Raw genomic sequence first — 19,609 nt, 5'->3', positions numbered from 1 at the left:
ACATCTTGAATTAACTCCGGACCAAGAACACTTTGATCTTTGAGTTCATACCAATTTAATAGAGTACGACATTTTCTTCCATATAATTCTTCATATGGGGTCATCTTTATACTAGACTGATAACTATTATTGTAAGCGAACTCTGCGAGCGGTAAATACTTTTCTCATGATCCTTTGAATTCCATTACGCATGCTCTCAACATATCTTCCAATATCTGAATAGTTCTCTCTAATTTCCCATCAGTATGAGGATGAAAAGCTGTACTAAAGTTTAAACGAGTCCCCAACGCTCCATGCAAAGATTTCCAGAATCTAGAAGTGAATCGAGGGTCTCGATCAGAGACTATGGAAACAGGCACTCCATGCAATCTAATAACTTCTCTAATATACATATCTGCATATTTTTCCATAGAGAAATCCGTTCTAACCGGAAGGAAATAAGCTGACTTAGTTAATCAATCAACAATTACCCAGATTGATTCTCTTTTTTTCAGAGTCAAGGGTAACCCCGAAACAAAATCCATCATAACATTTTCCCATTTCCATTGAGGAATGAAAAGCGGTTGCAATAATCCTGAAAGAACTTGATGCTCGGCTTTGACTTGTTGACATATCAAACACTTAGACACAAATTCGGTGATGCTTTGTTTCATCCCTGACCACCAAAATCGATCCTTCAAATCCATATACATCTTGGTTCCACCCGGGTACATCGTTAACGGACTGCAATGAGCCTCTGTTAATATTTCTTTCTTCAAGTCGTCATTGTCGGGTATTACAATTCTTCCTTTACAATATAGATTTTCATCTGACTTAATCTCAAAGTCTTTAATCTCTTTGTTTTTTACTTGTTCAATTCTTTTCAAACACATTTCATCTTCACTTTGTAATCCTCCTATTCGTTTCAACCATGCTGGTTTAAGGGTTAATTATGCACAAAGACCATCGTCTCCCGTTAAAGATAATCTTGTATCCATAGCTCGTAAAGCTGTAAACGTCTTTCTACTCAAAGCATCTGCTACCACGTTAGCTTTTCCGGGATTATAGTCAATTATCACATCATAATCTTTTAAGAACTCTACCCATCTACGTTGCCTCAAATTCAACTCTTTTTGAGTCATCAGGTACTTCAGGCTCTTATGATCCGTATATAAGTAACAACGCTCCCCATAAAGATAATGACGCCAAATACTGAGAGCGAATACTACAGCAGCCATTTCTAAATCATGAGTGGGGTAATTCTTTTCATGTGGTTTCAACTGTCTCGATGCATACACTACCACCTTTCCTTCTTGCATTAATACACACCCCAACCCGTTATGGGATGCATCACTGTATACTACAAAATTCTTGCTAGATTCCGGTTGAACCAATATCGGAGTTTCCGTCAGAATTCTCTTTAAAGCTTCAAAACTTTCTTGACATTCAGAAGTCCAAACAAACGGTACATTCTTTCTCATCATCTTTGTTAAAGGCAGCACTATCATCGAAAAATTCTTAACGAATCTTCGATAATACCCGGCAAGTCCAAGGAAACTCCGAACTTCAGATACATTCTTTGGAACTTCCCAGTCCATAATAGCTTTAACCTTCTGAGGGTCTACTCTAATCCCAACTGCCGAGATCACATGCCCCAAGAAAATTACTTCGTTTAGCCAAAATTCATATTTGGACAATTTCGCATAGAGATTTTTATCCCTGAGAATTTGCAAAACTAGTCTCAGATGTGTGCTGTGCTCTTCAATGGACTTCGAGTAAACCAGTATGTCATCAATAAAGACAACAACAAACTGGTCCAAATAGGGCTGAAAAATCCTGTTCATGAAATCCATGAAAGCAGCTGGTGCATTCGTTACTCCGAATGGCATTACGATGAATTCATAATGACCATATCTCGTTCTGAAAGCCGTCTTCAGAATATCTTTCTCCTGAATCTTCAATTGATGATAACCCGAACGTAGATCGATCTTCGAAAATACTGAATCTCCTTTTAGTTGATCAAACAAGTCATCAATGCGCGGAAGGGGATACTTGTTCTTGATGGTCACCTTATTAAGCTGTCGATAATCAATACAGAGACGCATTGATCCATCATTCTTCTTAACAAATAATACCGGAGCTCCCCAAGGTGACACACTTGGTCGAATAAATCATTTTCCTAACAACTCTTGCAATTGATTCTTTAACTCTTGCAATTCTTTCGGAGCCATCCGATAAGGTGCCATTGCAATTAAAGCGGTTCCTGGCATTATCTCCATTTGAAATTCTACCTCTATCTGGAGGTAATCCTGGAAACTCAGCCGGGAAAACTTCAGGGAATTCTTGAACTATTGGAATCTCCTCTAGCCCTTTCTCTATAGCTCTTAAATCTATCACATTTGCAAGAAATCCTTGACATCCCTGTAGCAATAGCTTCTTAGCTGACATTACTGACATTACATTTGTTAAGGGATTAAACTTTTCACTGCTCACACTTATCTCTGATCCTCCTGGACTTTTTAGGGTTACCTTTTTCAATCTACAATTAACATCTCCATAGTAACGGAATAACCAATCCATTCCCAGAATCACTTCAAACTCGTCAAAGGGTAATTCCATCAGATTAGCAGGGAATTTAATTCCCTGAACCTTTATGGGACACCCCTTACAGACTTTATTCACCCGAGCACTATGGCCTAACGGAGTTGTTACTATAATCACATTACTCGTAGCTTATAAGGGAATCCTCAATTCCTTTACTAACTTACTTGTCATATAAGAATAATTAGAACCCGGATCAATCAGTACCAATACTAATTTATCATACAACTGAAAAGTACCTGCTATAATATCAGGGTCATCACGGTCTTCACTTGTCTTTAGATTATACACCCGAGCGGTTGATCGAACTTCAGGTTGAGCAGAGAATTCAGACGGGTTCCTTCCTCTGCCTCTTCCTCGTCCTCTTTGTGAGGAAGAACCAACTCTTTCAGATGGTGCAGGCTCACCAACAATCAATGGACAATCCTGGATAAAATGTCCGGCATCTCCGCATCGAAAACAAGTCCCAGCAGCCATCCGACAAGCCCCAGAATGGTTTTTCCCACAGTGCTGACACTGTCTCGCTTGACTCGGAGTAGATCTCCCAGCACCAGATCCCACTGACTGCGTCTGTCTAGGTCTTGCCTGACTTGCTCCCCTAGCAGACGATGCAACTGATTCTGATCTAGCTTGTGATCGAAATCCCGAGTCTCTTCCCCTTTTTGATGGTGCGGAGCTAGAAGAAACACCCGTTCTCTTTGATGTCTGAACTCTAAAATCCCCAAATCTCTCATTCTGAGCTCTTTCAAGAGCCTTGGCACGATTGATCACCTCTTGGAACGAGGACAAATTCAATACTATCAGCATCTCTTTCAATCTAGGGCGTAAACCCTCCACAAACCATTCACAAGCCTCTTTTTCAGTAGGCACAAGCTCGGATTCAAACCTACTCAACTTGTTGAACTCACATTCATACTCATATACAGAGCGATTCATCTGTTTCAAATTCAAAAACTCCTGCTTCATCTGTCGAATAAATTGATCTCCAATGTACTTATTTTTAAATTCATCTAAGAATAAAGACCAAGTCAATTGGTCACTGGGCATCCTCATGGTGACGTTCGTCCACCATATTCTCGCCTGACCCCTCAACAACGAGACAGCTCCATCTAACTTCTCCACTTCAGAACAGTGGAGACCATCCAACATGATTTTTAAATCATTTAACCAAAGATCTGCCGCAACCGGACCTTCTTCGGTTTCTCCCTTAAATTCGGGAGCTCCTAAACCTCCCAACTCTTTTGTTACATTCATCCTTTGAGTTGGTGGAGCAGGAGGTTAAAGACGCGTTAGAATAGCGTCTAACATTCTGAAGAACATATCTTGATCTTGTACAGGCACTCCTTAAGATGCCTGTTCTTCGCCTTGCCTGGCCAAGGCAGGTGAATTACTGCTTTCAGCCTGCCTATCTTCTCCCGCTTCACTTCGGGAGCTATTATGTCCGGACATCTAATAAGAATAAACACATTGTTCTATTAGCAAAACAACATACTATACCAGATCAGAAGTTCTCACTATTTGTTGGCATGTATTCCATTTAAAGACTCTATAGACTCTGGTTTATGCCTAGAATCGGCTAAACCATAGCTCTGAGACCATTAAATGTAACACCCCCAACCCGTATCCCAACCCGGATACGAGTCAGAGATATTACATTGACTTTTAAAACACAACTCATTATAAATAATAGTAAAATACTTGAACTTATATTACGAAAAATACAATAATATACATATGGTAATATAAGTTTACCAAAATATTCAGAGCATACACAACTTAACTCTTTAATTACATGCCAACATCCATTTTCATAACAAAATGACCTACTGATTAAGTTGCTTCTGATCTGATAGTTGCAGGAGTAATGTTGTCCAGCTGCTTAACCTCGATCGTCTACTTTATCGGATCCTACGTATGAAACACTCACACGCTAAGTCATCGACTTAGTGAGGCAATAATATAATAATAATATCAATAAATATAAAGTAATTGCCAAAATGAGATGGGTTACAGTAATAAGATGTATGTAAACAATGCAATAACCAAAACCATGTTTCTTACACATATACTTATCAAATTCACATTCATAAGTTCGCCTTAGTAAGTTCATTAGCCCATGGTACCATATAGAGAACCTAAGGTATGTGAGTATTGTGAGGTTATGCACTATGCTGTCACCACAGCTCATATAATTGCACCTAAGTGCCACGTAAAATTGCACTGGAGTGCCGCGTAGAATTGCACCGTAGTGCCATATAATAATGTCCATAAGGAACACATATCATTCCTTAAGAATCATATACATATGCCAAGGATCAAGTATGTGTCTCACCAGACTTCACACATGTTCCAAAGAATACATATATGTCCCGAATGACCACATATCATTCCTTAAGAATCATATACATATACCAAGGATCAAGTATGTGTCTCACCAGACCTCACACATGTTCCAAAGAATACATATATGTCCCGAAGGACCACATATCATTCCTTAAGAATCATATACTTATGCCAAGGATCAAGTATGTGTCTCACCAGACTTCACACATGTTCCAAAGAATATATATATGTCCCGAAGGACCACATAGACCCTCTACCCTTGGCATGCCAACTATACCTATAGTTCTCATTTACATAACATGGGCTTTCACAATTTATCTAATTCATATCACGAAGACATATTATTTCCATACCTTTATCATATAACTCATATAACTTTTCTTTCATATTCATGTCCCATAATGCATATGGTATGGATTCATGTCATATATCATCATATGAACTATGATCATGTATCAAAATATTGAATCTAGACTTATCACAAGTCTAGAACTGAATAAAATACATATTCATACTATGCATATGCACTCACCTAGATTTCTTTGTTTTTCCCTCGATTGATCCTACTTGTCGATGGTTCCGGAACTCGATTAGGCTCAATATCTACATAAGCAAAATTTTCAAGATGATTATCATATGCCTAAGTCTTGAAATTAACCTCTAATAGCCTACCAATTTAAGAAATTGATAGTTTAGTCTCTCTTCTTTCTTTCTTTTTTTTATTATGGGGGAATCGGTTCCCCCTGGGGGTATCGATTCCCCTCTAGCGTTCTGGAAATTCATATTCGTTTGAGGGGGTATCGATTCCCCTTGAATGGGTATCGATTCCCCTATCCCAGAAATCCTATTTTGAGCTCGATATTCACTTTATTTCAGCTTAAACCTTCATATTTTACTTCCCTTAATATTCCTAACTTCCATACACATATTTAAACTCATTTTTATTCCATAATCACTTCTTTAAACCCAAAATTCCATCATTTACATGGCATTCAAGAATCACACTAAATTTTCAAGGTGTTCTAATTCCAATTCTAACACTTCATATCCCTTAATTAACTTGATGACAAGTCAAATCTCACTTCCAATTATTATTATGAACTCTAATATAAGATTTCACTTTTCTACTTCCTTTCTTTAATTCTTCATATACTTCTCCTCTTGAGGTTTTAAAATAATTTAAACCTTCTTTAAGCTTAACTATTGCCTAATAGTCATGAATCAACCATAAATTCATCAAGAAATTCACTAACAAGAAAATCTTACCTTAGCTTGGGTCTCACGTATGAAGAATAAGAAAGAAGAAGATGACTCTGGAAGCTTGTTTTAATTTCTTACTCTTCCACGTGCTTAATATAATACTAACCCTAAAATTATATTACTATAAAAAGACCATTTTGTCCTTCTAATCTTCCTTCTTTATAATTCAATCCTACATAAAATAACTCAAATAAGTCATTGAACTCTTCCATCATTCTACTTAAATCACCAAATGCTGAAACTTTACAAATTGATCACTAACCCCACATAGAGGATGAGCTAAGATTTTTCCTTCTTGGGATAAATTGTGTAGGATCAGGCTTTATAAAACAATTCGACAACTGTACTCTATTTGAAGCTAGGAATGTGAAGTTGTTGGATGTAACTTCACATTTTTAGCTTTGTCCCTAAAAGATTAGTTATTTACAAGATAAACTAACGGTCCTCTGCTTTTGCTGGATGCAGTATGAGAGGGAGAGCGGGAGAAAATGGAAATGGAGGCGGAATAGGTGGTGGAAAAAGGGTGGGGCGGCGAAGGGGGAAAGGAAAGGGATAAGATAGAGGAGGTGGAGCTAGAGATTGGAGTGGATTTTAAAGAAGATAAGCATATTAAAAAAAGGGTAGATTAGAGCTTTGCCCCTAAGGCACTGTTTGGTTCACGGAATATTTTATTCTTGGGGGAATGTTTTTTTCCGGGTTAAAGATACCCACATTTGATTTCTCCACATTCCTAAGTACCAGTCAAAAAGTAATACCAACAGTGCTATTTTTTTCCTGTTTTCCCAGGAATGTTAGTCCCTTGTCTCCCTTAGGTATTTGCTTATTCCTGTCTTCTGCTTCCTAAAATATCCTTCTCCCCGCTTGGTTCTGCCAGAAAAAAAATCTTCTTCTTCGATTTGGCGTTGATTTCTTCTTCTGGCGTATTAGGTATTTGCTCGAAGTCCTTATGAAGACAAGAATTCCTTCCCCTGCTGAAGACGAGAAGAAGCTTAGAGCCCATCAATTCTCAAGGTTGGAATTTTTATTCTTTCATTTCCTTTTTGTTTTGCAGTTGAGAAATCACAAGGAAATCTCTCTTCTCCTTTTTTTAAAATATAATTTAACCTAATTTGTTGAAACGAATTAATGCTTAATTAAATTAGTTGAGGATTATTCTTTCCACTAGCTGTAGTTTTCGCGCTTACCGTTTTACCTAACTCTGTTATCTGCTACTAAACTACTTTTCACTTCTACTATTTATTTACATAATGTATTCCACTCCCAAGTAATTTGCTCTTAGTTTAATTGCTTTTTTATTTTCTTAAAACTGATCTTCTTGGGCTTTTATATGAAGAATATTTTTAGCTCGAAATTTTACCCCATGTTTTTATCTTGGAGACTTGGACTTAGAGAAATGAAATGAAATTGTAAAATTGCTCTTACAAAATGAAACTTAGCTAGTCAGTTGTGGTTAGCTCTAGTTTGAAGTAGTTATCTTTTAAGTTTGTTAAGTTGGTTTAAGCCATCTGTTCAATCAATCTTAGCAATGTTTAATTGTGATTTTTTTTACAGGAAATTATCGGTTTTATCAGCTATGCAGTATTTTGCCTTGAGTTCATAGCTGGGATCTGTGTTGCAATTTTGTAAATTTTTTTTTTGGGGTGGAGTGGAGTTATGTGTGTAGGGGGTATTTGAGTGATCATGGGATCCGCTTGTTGTGTTGCCGCAAGGGACACAAGCATTCCAAACAGAACAGGACGTGGGACTTTGCATAGAAATGTGAGGTGTTCGCCATCATGGAGCTTCTGCCAAGATAATCGAAGGCGTGTAGCTGGAGAAATAGATGGGCCTTCTTATCAGGTGTCTAATGGAACTAGCATAAATGTTAGCATGGAGGTAAAAGAGACATTAGGATCTGACAGAGGTAATCTTTCTGATCAAGGAAGTCCACTTGAGATTGAGACATACGAAACTCCCATTTCTCAAAAATCACCAGTCCATGAAGACATGGGTGGGAATATGATGACCCCTCCTTCAGGTAAAATCACTTGCCAATTAAAATAGCCTAAAGGGGTAGCTTTTTGTATCACCATCTTGATCATGCAGTATGCATCCCCCGTTTAGGAAATTGTTTTCTAGAAATTTTGTTTTATGTCAATTGTTCCATTTGGAAATCATGTAATTTATGTAACTTTACCCATGAATACAAAAGGTTGCAATGGTATTCTAAGCCCATATACTACTGGCTACCAACGAGGCTCTTGATAATGTGCAGGGCAGCATGGTCGAATAAAAATAAAACAAACATGTTTATGTATATTCAAGTTGCATTCATTATATTATTGTTTACTTCTATCATTTTTCTGCCTATACTGTTCTGAGTAATGTTGTTGCCAGTCTCTTCCCTCTATTTTGTAACTTGTTTGTGTTGTGTTTGATATTGTTTTATGTTGTTGGCGCAGACATAACAAGAGCAAGCAATTATTCAGTTGATGTAAGTTTGATGTAGCTGATATTTACTTTACTTGAATAGCTTTTTATATTTGTGTGTGCTTCCTAGACTTTTGGTGATACACTAGCCTATTCTTCTAATGGCTAAAATACCTTTCTGGTTACATTTCAGGTGAAGAATTTGGAAGAATTGCCCAATATCATTGATTCCTCTACACCAGATCTTTAATTTTCTGTACCTTCATCATTCTCACCACCAATATCACCTTTCTGGCTAAAATGTTTGAATGTCAGAATCAAAGGTAGTGGCAAAGGTTCCTATGGTCACTATAGTTTAATGCTGCTAAGTTGTTTTATGGCAAATGATGCCGTCATCCCCCACCCCAATAAAATTGTTTTAAGAGTAAACAAATGATTGTTATAAAAAAAGAGTAAACAAATGATGTTTTAGGTTTCTGTTTACAGCTACGAGGTTATATTTCTTGTATCCTTTAACTTGAAACTAAGTCAATCTTTTGACTTGGATAATTTTTTGTGTATATAATATAGCCAACATATATGATTAAGTTTAGAATGTCATGGTTATTATGTTTTGTAAGTCTGAACATTATACAAACTTTTTATGGTTAATGTTATACTTCTTTTTGTTATGTAGTATATACTTTGCAAGTAATGTGCTAGTTTTCGAATATGTTAATTACTTTTTATAAATTTAAATATTATATTTTTAGATAAATTATGTAAAATTTAATTAAATGTTGAAGTAGTAAAAGTTAAAAATCCATAATATTGAACATTTAATTAAATGTTGAAGTAAAATTTTAATATATTTTTAGATAAATTATGTAAAATTTATTATTAATTAAAATTAAAATAATACATGATATATTTAAATAATAAAATAATATATTATCGATGAATTTTTATATAAATAATTTTTATTTAAATATTTAGAATTTCACTTGTTAAAAAATATAGAACAAGGTCAATTTGGTAAAATATACATTCCAGTAATCTTTTATTCCTTCAACCAAACACTATAATCTTACATTACTGCCAAACAAGCCAAACACAGTAATGTAACATTCCCAGTAATGTGTTAGGTAATATTACATTCCGGTAATTTTATTCCCACTGGTAATCTTATATTCCGTGAACCAAACACACCCTAAGTATATTAAATAGGGGAAGAGATAGAGGAGGTGAGGTTAGAGATTTGAGTGGATTTGAAAGAAGATATTAAAAAAAGGGTATATTAGAATTTTGAATTTATAAAATGAATCTTATTTAGTATTTTATTTAAAGTTCAGGTGTTAAGATAAAAGTTAAAAATTTTAATTAATGTGTCACATCATAAAATCATTAAAGGTTTAACGGTGATTTATGTTAAGTAGTCATGCTTTAATTAAAATAAAATAAAAATGACCGCATATTAATTTTTTAAATCGAGTGATCATACATTTATAAAAATAAAATAAAAGTGATCGATCGCTAAAAGAGGTTTAATTTTCTAATAATACGATTGTTGAGCTGAATTCCAACCATCAAGTCTTGAACTTGTGCTAGTTTACACACAACAAAAGAGGTAGGGTTTTCCCAACACAATTGTGTTTGAAAAGGCACAATTCTTAAAAGCAACAATTTTTTTTTTTGTAATGAAGCATTATAACTTTTTGAATGGAACATTTGTAATATACGTCCCATAAAAAAACAAACTAACTTATTGAAAAAGCTGCATGGAGAATCCAATGGAACTGGACTCCTTTTTACTGCATCAGCTTCTTCCCTTTCAAACATTTTCATTACACGCTTTAAGACAAAAGACGAGAGATTGTAGTTCTACAATTACGGGTTCCAATAACTAGTCAGGACATGTTTTTTCCAAATAGACGTCTATTGCCTATTGGATCTAAAACGTAACAATATCCTCTGGGTATCATACAGAAAAAATATTTATTTTCTAGGTCGCACCTATTCATGAAAATTAAGTGTGAACATAGATTTTTGAATAAATTATTCATTTAGTACTTAAATTATTAGTTTTGATTCGTTTTAGTATTTAAACTTTTATTTTTTTCAAAATCATACTTAACGTTTAGTTTTTATTGCGTTTTAATACTCTACCGTTAAAAACTTAAAACATTTAGTACCTAACTATCAGTTTTGATCTGTTTTAGTACCTAAAGTTTCAATTTTTTCAAAACTTAATGTAAAATTTTGAATGAGATACTAAAATTAAACAAAAACTAAAGCTTTTAACGGGTACTAAAATGAAACAAAAATTAAATTTTAAGTATGGTTTTGAAAAGAAATAAAGTTAAAGTACTAAAACGGACCAAAACTGATAGTTTATGTATTAAACATGTAATTTGCCCTCAATTTTTTTACTAGTATTTTAAAATGTTAACATAGGTGTGTTTTTTATTAATATTGACCACACAGTTAAGTAATGTAAAAATCCAATGATTTGTAATTTCAATAAATTTATGGGTAAAGTATACATGTGGTATACCTATTATAAGATTTTGCCTTGTTAAGTCCTCCGACTATTAAAAGTTATAAAATAAATTTTTGATTATAGATTGTTATTTTATTGAGTACCACTATTATTAAGTTGTCTACCTGAGTCGGAGGAGGTCGCATCGCCGAAGAGGAAAACGACCTACCTTTTTGGTTCATCGAATTCTAAGGGAGTTGAGAAGTCAGGGTTCAGTCGAGAAAAGTTAAGGGATATTTTATTTTGATTTTTATGCTTTGGTTTCATTGCTTACAAGAGATGAAGCGTTAGGACCGTTTTTAGGGGTAGCGTTGGTCCCCCATTTGTCGTAGTTGTAGTCGAAGGTCGAAATCAGCCCCCAAATACGATTGCTTTTGGTTTTGTATTTATTTCGATCGTGAAAAAATGAGATAGAAAGCGAAAGAGAGACCTTACAGTGACCTATCATGGGGTATGATTTGTATTATTTTTTATTCAGGTTAAATTAATTTTTAATGTTAACAACTAACGTTTAATTTATTGCACTGAAATAAATTGTATGATATCGTGGTTACTTGTCCCAGGGTACGATATGCATTATAATGGTCTGGATAAATGTATTAAAATCAACCCTTTAACTTTTAATTTCTGTTATTTACATTTCTACCCCTTGAAATTTATGGAAACTTAATACTCCAAAGGTTTAGAATTACACTGCCTTGATGATTGAATCCCAAAGTTAGGCTCCTTGCTTAGCTACACATTTTATCTCTATGATTTGGGTGGAAACCTATCACTTTTTCTTGCAACCAAAGAACCCAAGCTTTAATTCATTAAAAAGATGATGCTAGGGAAAATAAAAATAATTTTGAAGCATGAAATCAGGCTCAAGTTCTTATCTTGCTAAGAAACTTGGAGAGGAAGATGGGAGGAGGAAAATGAGAATGAAGAAAGTGAAGAGAAGAAAATAGAAGAAGATATAAAAAAAGTATTCATCTTTTAAAAAGGGGCTAATTACACTGTTGGTCCCTCTTTCTCTTCCTACTATGTAAAAATTCCCTTTTTTTTGTCTAATTAGGCTCAAGTTCAACCCAATTAAGTCTAACGACTTGAATTATAGATTCTGCGAGGTCCACTTACCTCTCGTGTAAAACCCAAAACTACTAGCCTATAATTTGGGGTGTTACATAAGCCGCAGGGGTTAACAGTGATTCATAGGGATCTAAAATCATAAAATTGTTTGTTCTTGAGCCAAAACAAAGATTAGACGTTGAAGATCATATATTTTGGATTAATTTCAATAGATGAATTCACGGATCCAATTATCAGGTTGTTTGGATCCATTGATTATGTTTCATTGGAAGCACTTTCTCAAGGGAAAATCACCATGAAGAGTGATATTCAGTTATCGAGTTATTTCAATCCATTGATTTGTCTTCTTGTTCCTTGTTGGATTTGACATTCTACAGTCTCAATCTTTGGAAATTGAATTTTAGCTTGTATAACTGAGATGACCTAACTTCATTTTATATCTAGATGCCTACCCTCTCATTTTGCTCTGAACTTTTGGTGTTATTATTTGTTATCGGAAGTTGAAAATCTTTCATTATTCTTGAAATGCAACATGAGTCCTTGAAAGAAGACAAATGGAGCAGAGATGTCTGAAGAAGAAGCAGGGAGGAGATGAACAACAATGGGGTTATGAAGAAAATTTATTTAAAATGGATAAATTAAAATGTTGTCCCTAAACTAATTTGAATTTTCAAAAAAATATAATCAATATTTTGTCTAAAGTGTAAGAGTTAAAATAAAAATTAAACCATTTTAATAACGGGCCACATCATCAAACTAACGGCAATCAACGTTCAAGTGACCAAAACTTACTAAAACAATAACCTAAGCGGCCAAACTTATGTTTTTTAAATTTAGTGAGCAAAAGTGTACAAATATGAAAGGAAAGTGACTAAAATTTAATCTATGTATTATCTAAATGGAAATGATGTAATTTTAATTTTATATATTTACCGTGCCACGTCAACAAACCGTTAAAGGTTTAACGACCATTAACCTTCAATGACCATATATTATTAAAACAAAACGAAAATGACCAAATCTTATGTTTTCCGAATTCAGTGAGGAAAATTTATAAAACTCAAACGAAAACAACCATTTTTGTAGTTTACCCAAAAATATAAAGAATCCAAACGGAGCAAACCGAATTTTTTCTCTCTTCTCATTGAGCTTTCAATTTTGGACTTAACTTCAACACACCACTCATATATGCAAAATCTCCAATTATTCATTGTTCACAACGTGGTAGGCAGAAGGCGGTTTAATCTTGAATATTTTTTTCCTTTACGGAAAATATTCAAGGATTTCATTCGTTGACATTGCCCATTATGTGATTATGATTTTATTTTTAATAAATTATTTAGAATAAATACTATTTCTTAATTATTTTAGTTTAATCAAAAAATTAATATTGAATTCGATTCCAAATATTTCTCTCATTTTCCTTAATAAAAAAGCCACATAATGTGCTAGTGGAAGCATTGTTCATTCAAAAAGATTTTTCACTTCTCTATAATTGAAAGCATACTAACATAACATTACTATTAATTATATAACAATGCAAATCTAATCATCACAAATTTTCAAAAAGTATTCTAATTTCGACATCATCGGTTAAAAAATAAAAAGTAATACTGACGTAAAATTTCTTTTATTTTTTGGGGCAAAGTACATAAATGGTCCTCAGACTTTAAGATATCGATTTATTAAGTCCCCGACTATTAAAAGTTACAAAAAAGTCCTCCGACCATAGAGAGTTGCTTTGTTAAGTCCCTTTACTATTAAAAGCTACAAAACGATCACTTAACTATTTATTGTGTTATAAACTCGTCATTTTTCGTTAAAAATTTGACATGCTGACTGAGATATAATAAAATCTTATCTCATAATCTCAAACGATTATCATATCCCAATTGCCATGTTAACTCCAACTCAGGTGACAATTAATTTTTTAACATAAAAAGACGAGTTTGAAACATAATGAATAGTTAAGTGATCATTTTGTAACTTTTAATAGTCAAGGGACTCAAAAAAGTAACCTCCTATAGTTGAGGGACTATTTTATAACTTTTAATAGTTAAGGGACTCAATAAAATAATATTTTATAATTGGGGGATCATTTATGTACTTTACCCTATTTTTTGTCATTCTCTCCGACACCGACAAATAACTTTACTAAAATTAATTTTAATTATCGACTACTTTAATATTTAGTGAAACTCTTATCCTATTTTCTTAATTAATTCTCCTCTACGTCACCTTTTTTTTCCCTAACATTAATATTTCCCAATTTAATATAAAATCCACCCAAATTATTATTTGATTAAGTTAAGATGATTACAAATTAATATTTGTTTTAGATACACTCAATAATTTGACAAATGAACGCTCAATCACCCTACTACAATTGTTGTTGCTCGAATTCGTAACCTCTAAAAAATAATGATTCTTTTAACCACTAAGATAAGTTGATTTGTACCCCAAATTAAAATTCAATGATAGCAATATTTCCCCATCTAGGGTTTGTCCTATTTTTCTCTCTCTTTTCTTAGCCAATGTTAGTCTCTTTTCTTTTTCACCTTTACGATCGACAGTGACATCAGTCTTAGTATTGATCGTCAACCGTCAATATTTATTATTTTTCCTTTGCTTTATTATAATAATTTTTTTATTTTTTTCTTATTTTATTTTTAATAATTTTATGACACATATTCTTCCGCCTTTATGATATATTTTTCTCTGTCTTTATGGTATGTTTTCAGTTGTTTGGTCGTTATTGTCATTTATTCTTTTTTAAAGTTAGATTTGACATTATCATGACTGATCAAGATGACGCTTTATTTGTTATCATGATCATCTTCCCTGTTTTGGACCCTCAGATTGAATTTGGATACATGAATGACGTTCGTGGATAGTATTTTTATGTCGCTCAATTCTGATTTGCAATTTGTCGGTGGTCTTTCAATAACTTTATCCCCTTTGTGGTTCGTTTTCTGATGCAGTCAAATATGTTTGTATCTACCTTTTATCTGAGTTTGTTTGGTTAGGTTTTGTTTAACATTTTCTATATATAATCTTTGTGATCTTAAATGTCTAGTTTTCTCGTGTTTAAGAAAATATATTTATTATGTGTTTAGTTTACGATTGTAGTTATAAATATTCATTGTAATTTAAATATTTTTTTATTTTTAATAAAATTAATCTTATTTCAAAAAAAATTCAATGATAGCATTAACACGAGTTGATTCAAGTGGTAAGTGGCATAATATCACTTTAAGTAAATCTCGTGTTTGAAGTTTATATGTAAAAAAAATTCATTAGAAGATTCATTCATCTAAACTAATTGTATGATAGTGAGCGGATCCGAATTAATCAAAACAGATACTTGAGAACATAAGGGGAAAAATCTCAGTGATAGCTTAAATGATAAGAAGGAAGGTATGAAAAAGAAAAGGGAAAGGGGGAAAACTTGGGAAAGTGTATGGGTCTGGCGCTGTGGTTGAGACCACTTCTTCCATCATTGTTTCACGACCGAAATGATTAGTCATTTACTATCACAACTCTAGAGAATCTCCCATGGAAATTGCAAAAAGATGTGTTTGAACCAAACGTTTCCCAGTTTCATGAGGTCTACTGTTTTCCCGAAATCATTGAAACCCACCAGTATTTCGGATCTTGAGGGGATATCTTTCTCCCACTCAAATTTCTCCCACCAATATAATTACTGTACTTAGCTAAAGTGTTAAATCTCGGGGGCCAATTGGGTTATTTGAATATTTTACAAGTCAAGACCCACATTCATAAACAAAAAAGTTCAGTCGTTTCAACATTAGTGAGAATGAGTCACCGTCTCATTAGTTTTTCAAGACTGTCCTGTTGGCAGGTGGCGATCAAATCCTTTTTAGGTGTGATCTTTTCTTTAAGGGTCTCCTGTTCTTTTAATGAATTTTAATTTTCTTTTTGCATGGGAAATTGCTGTTAGTTTCAATGGTTAATTATTTGGTCAAATTGCTGTACCAAATTAAAGTAAAGGGACTAATTACCAAATCATCACATGGCAGAGGTACTCCAACCATAATTTGACCTTTTTTTTAATAGATGTAAGATTTTGTAGCTGGATTACTAAATTTTCAAAGGCCAGAAGCCATAAATCTTCATTTATGACTAACTATAATAATATCACTCTATATTATTAATTTTCAATTAAATCTTTATTTTACTTAATAAAAATAATATTTTTATATATATATTGTGTTGAGTCGGGTCATATAGGTTGGGTATTAGTCCTAAAAATTTAAATTGAATTTCGGGTCGAGTAAAACCTTCCAAAACCCGGACTAGATCTGATGCGGGCGGAGTGGTTTAATTTTCGAGTCAGATTTGAGTGAACAAAAGTCTAACCTGACACATAATTATCCCTAATTATATTTATTGCATACAAAGATGAGATTCAAAAGAAGTTAAAGAGCATCATTTTCATTTTCTTCCAAGAAACAACATTTTCCTTAACCTAACAGAAGAAGAAGAAGAATCTGCCCTCTGTCTTTTATTTATTTATCTTCAAGAATCATATTCTCCTGTCCCTTGAGGCATTTCCTTTTCTGGGTTTTCATTAGAAAAAATAGTTTCCTTCAACACTATTGCAGCTGCAAACACTTGAGTTGAAAAAACAAAAAGTGGGCCAAAAGAGAGAAATATTAAAATAAAAACGAAGAAATAGAGTGACATGATGCCACTTTAACAACTGATTCTCTTCTTTTTCCGTCACTTTCTAAATTACCACTATAGCTTTCACATGTCCGCAAAGTTAAACTTACCTGTGAGTGCACATGTCCAGAAGCTTTTTCCTCCCTTCAACTATTTCATCAAAGAAATCATCGATTTGTCCAATTATAGTCTCCACCCCACACCTCAATAACCCGAAGCAACTGTTCAAATTATCGATTTTGTCTCGGATTATTTCGTTTTCCGGTGATCCGTATTTCACCATCTTTTCAATTTCCTCCCTCAGCTCTTCCATGGCCACCTTTGCTTCTCGGAATTCGTATAACATGATCCCGGCTTGTTGGCCGCCGTTTCGATACATTTCATTAGATACCCTTTGGTGGAGCCTCGATATCGAGACCATGAACGGTGACCCGAATATCATGTGCCCTTCGTGTTCGCCGTGGACGAAGCTCAGTTCCGGGCAGTAGTACACGAGACTGCTGAGGAGGATCATTAGGATCAATGAGCCGATGTTCCTCATTGCGTAGAGAACGCCTCGGAATCCGTTGAAACCGTTCAGCTTCGATTCCACGGCGACGTTTTCGTCGAATCGAAGTGATAGTTGCCTTGCTCTTGTTTCTATTAGGTTCCTGTTCTCCTCTTCCAGCCCCACAATTTCCCTTTGGCACCCCACTATTGCCAGTATCACCTACACAGCAAAATTTGAGTAATGAAGGGACCAAAAATCAAATTTAACCATTTTTTTTTTGCTCTGCACTAACCTGGCGGGAAAATTGTAGGTTGAAGTGGAGATGATGATCAAGAGAAGAAGCAATATTTGTAGCCGAATAACAGTAACTTTCAATCCCAGAAATACCAGATTTGAGCAAAAGACAAGCTTCCCAAAGCCTAGAGCTTTCATCCATGTATTCATCGAGCCATTTTTCTCCTACAGGAAGATGAAGCTTTTGGACCAATAGGGTCGACTGGGAATGAAAAGATCGAAGCGAAGACAAGATCTTTTGCAGGAACTGGATCGACAACAAGTTACAAGAAGCGAAGGAGCAATCCAGTTCTTCAAGCCCTCGGTTCAGCAAGTTGTAGAATCCATTTACAGAAGAAGTACTGGTGCATGAAGAAGGATCCATAATAACAACAATAAAAAAAACTATCTGTTAAACAATGATGATGAAGAAGAAGAAGAAGAAGGTAGAAAAAGGTGATGGAGATTGATGGGTATTTATATTGGGAAAGGGTGAGTAAAGAAGAGAAGGGGTGAATATTAAAGCTACCTTAATAGCTCAGTCTTCAATGGTGAAAAGGTATTGTTGTTGTTGGGTGTAATCATGTGTTTCCTATAGAGTGGAGGCGATGATTGGGAATCTGTTGTCGCCTACGTTTTTTTTAAGCAAAATGAAAGCTGAATCAATGGAAACTTCATAAGCTTCTTTTCATTATAGTTTTGCAGTGTAGCCAAAGGGATTTTTGTTTAGTATGATTAATATAAGTTAGATTTTGTTCCTTGGGGCTGTAATAGTTTGACCAGCTTTTGATTCAGATTCTTCTCCTCCTCCTTTCTCATTCTTCCATTTTGATTTTGTTATCCTTTTGAATTGAGTGCCCTTCGGCTTTTGCCCTTTTCCCCATCTCCTCCAACATATTCTCTTTTCTCTCTCTTTAACGTGAACCCAAACCAACACCATGAACCCATTTATTTCAAACTCAAATTGATTCGAACATTAAATAATTTCTATTTATTGCTTAAAATTTAAAATGATTTAATTTTATCTAAAATATTTAAATTAGGCCATTTTTTCTCTATAGATTCTAATTCAATCTGATCCAATTTGATTGATACCTTTTTTTTCAAGATCGGAGTTAGAATGGATCGAACGGATATTTTGTTAAAAAAATTCAGAGTTAATCAGAATCAGATTCATATTTAAGTGAAACACGATTTGCCTCGATACATTTATTGAAATACTCTTTGGGGAGTGTATATACGTAAACTAATATTGTTATTTTCCTTGGCTTCAATATTTTGGGGGTGTTATTCCTAGATCGTGGTGTTCTGCTTGTATTCCAAGTGGGAATAGAGATAATAGATTTGTTTTGAATTAGAGAGATTAAGCATTCATTTATGTTTACTCTTTACAATGTGGATTCCTTTGCTTTGCTTTTCCAAGAACCGACATTCCATTTTAGGCATCAAATTTAAGATTGATCTGTTTTTAACTTTCGAAAGGAATATTGTTATATTTAAGTCAAGAATTCGTCTTTTAATACATTCATAATAAATATAAATGGCCCTACCCCACCCCAAAATTACGTGTTAATGGAGAGTAAGTGCGAACTAAACGACCTCATTGATAAAATAATTGTTATTTTTAAGATGTCGGGTTCGAACGAGTTTTTAATGTCAAGTAATAAAAGGTTATATATGAATAAATGTTATATTATACTTAATCTAGAATAGTAAAAAAGAATAATGAGAGTAAATGTGTCTGAACCTCGTCTGCAAAATCTGTTAGTTGGAATAGATTAGGCAACAAGCTGTCCTGAAAGGACAACACTTTCGACAGTGATCACTTTGCGTTACAATACATTTACATATTCTTGTGGTTCAATCACGTCTTGTAACATCATTTTTCAATATGGATTTGGGTCCCAAAACATCACATTCAAACAAAATCACACTCTAATGTGCACCCAATTTCCAATTTAAAAGGTTTAATTCATCTG

At 34.0% G+C, this 19,609-nt stretch overlaps 2 protein-coding genes across 2 annotated transcripts; one reads left to right on the top strand and one right to left on the bottom strand.

Moving 5' to 3' along the window:
* Positions 1–7,851: 7,851 nt before the first annotated feature.
* Positions 7,852–8,842, top strand: LOC120201085. Its single transcript, XM_039201765.1, has 3 exons — positions 7,852–8,200; positions 8,625–8,656; positions 8,786–8,842. The coding sequence occupies exons 1-3, from the start codon at positions 7,864–7,866 to the stop codon at positions 8,840–8,842; spliced, it is 426 nt and encodes a 141-aa protein (XP_039057696.1). The 5' UTR covers positions 7,852–7,863.
* A 7,859-nt stretch (positions 8,843–16,701) lies between these two features.
* Positions 16,702–18,478, bottom strand: LOC120201086. Its single transcript, XM_039201766.1, has 3 exons — positions 17,650–18,478; positions 16,978–17,576; positions 16,702–16,815 (listed from the first exon to the last, which is right to left on the bottom strand). The coding sequence occupies exons 1-3, from the start codon at positions 18,013–18,015 to the stop codon at positions 16,773–16,775; spliced, it is 1,008 nt and encodes a 335-aa protein (XP_039057697.1). The 5' UTR covers positions 18,016–18,478; the 3' UTR covers positions 16,702–16,772.
* Between the last annotated feature and the right edge of the window lie 1,131 nt (positions 18,479–19,609).

Source organism: Hibiscus syriacus, unplaced genomic scaffold (assembly GCF_006381635.1).
Source record: "Hibiscus syriacus cultivar Baekdansim isolate YM2019G1 unplaced genomic scaffold, ASM638163v2 tig00006888_pilon, whole genome shotgun sequence".
Taxonomy (NCBI): Eukaryota; Viridiplantae; Streptophyta; class Magnoliopsida; order Malvales; family Malvaceae; genus Hibiscus; species Hibiscus syriacus.
Note: the sequence above shows the minus strand (reverse complement) of the source record. Positions and strands in the feature narration are given on the sequence as shown.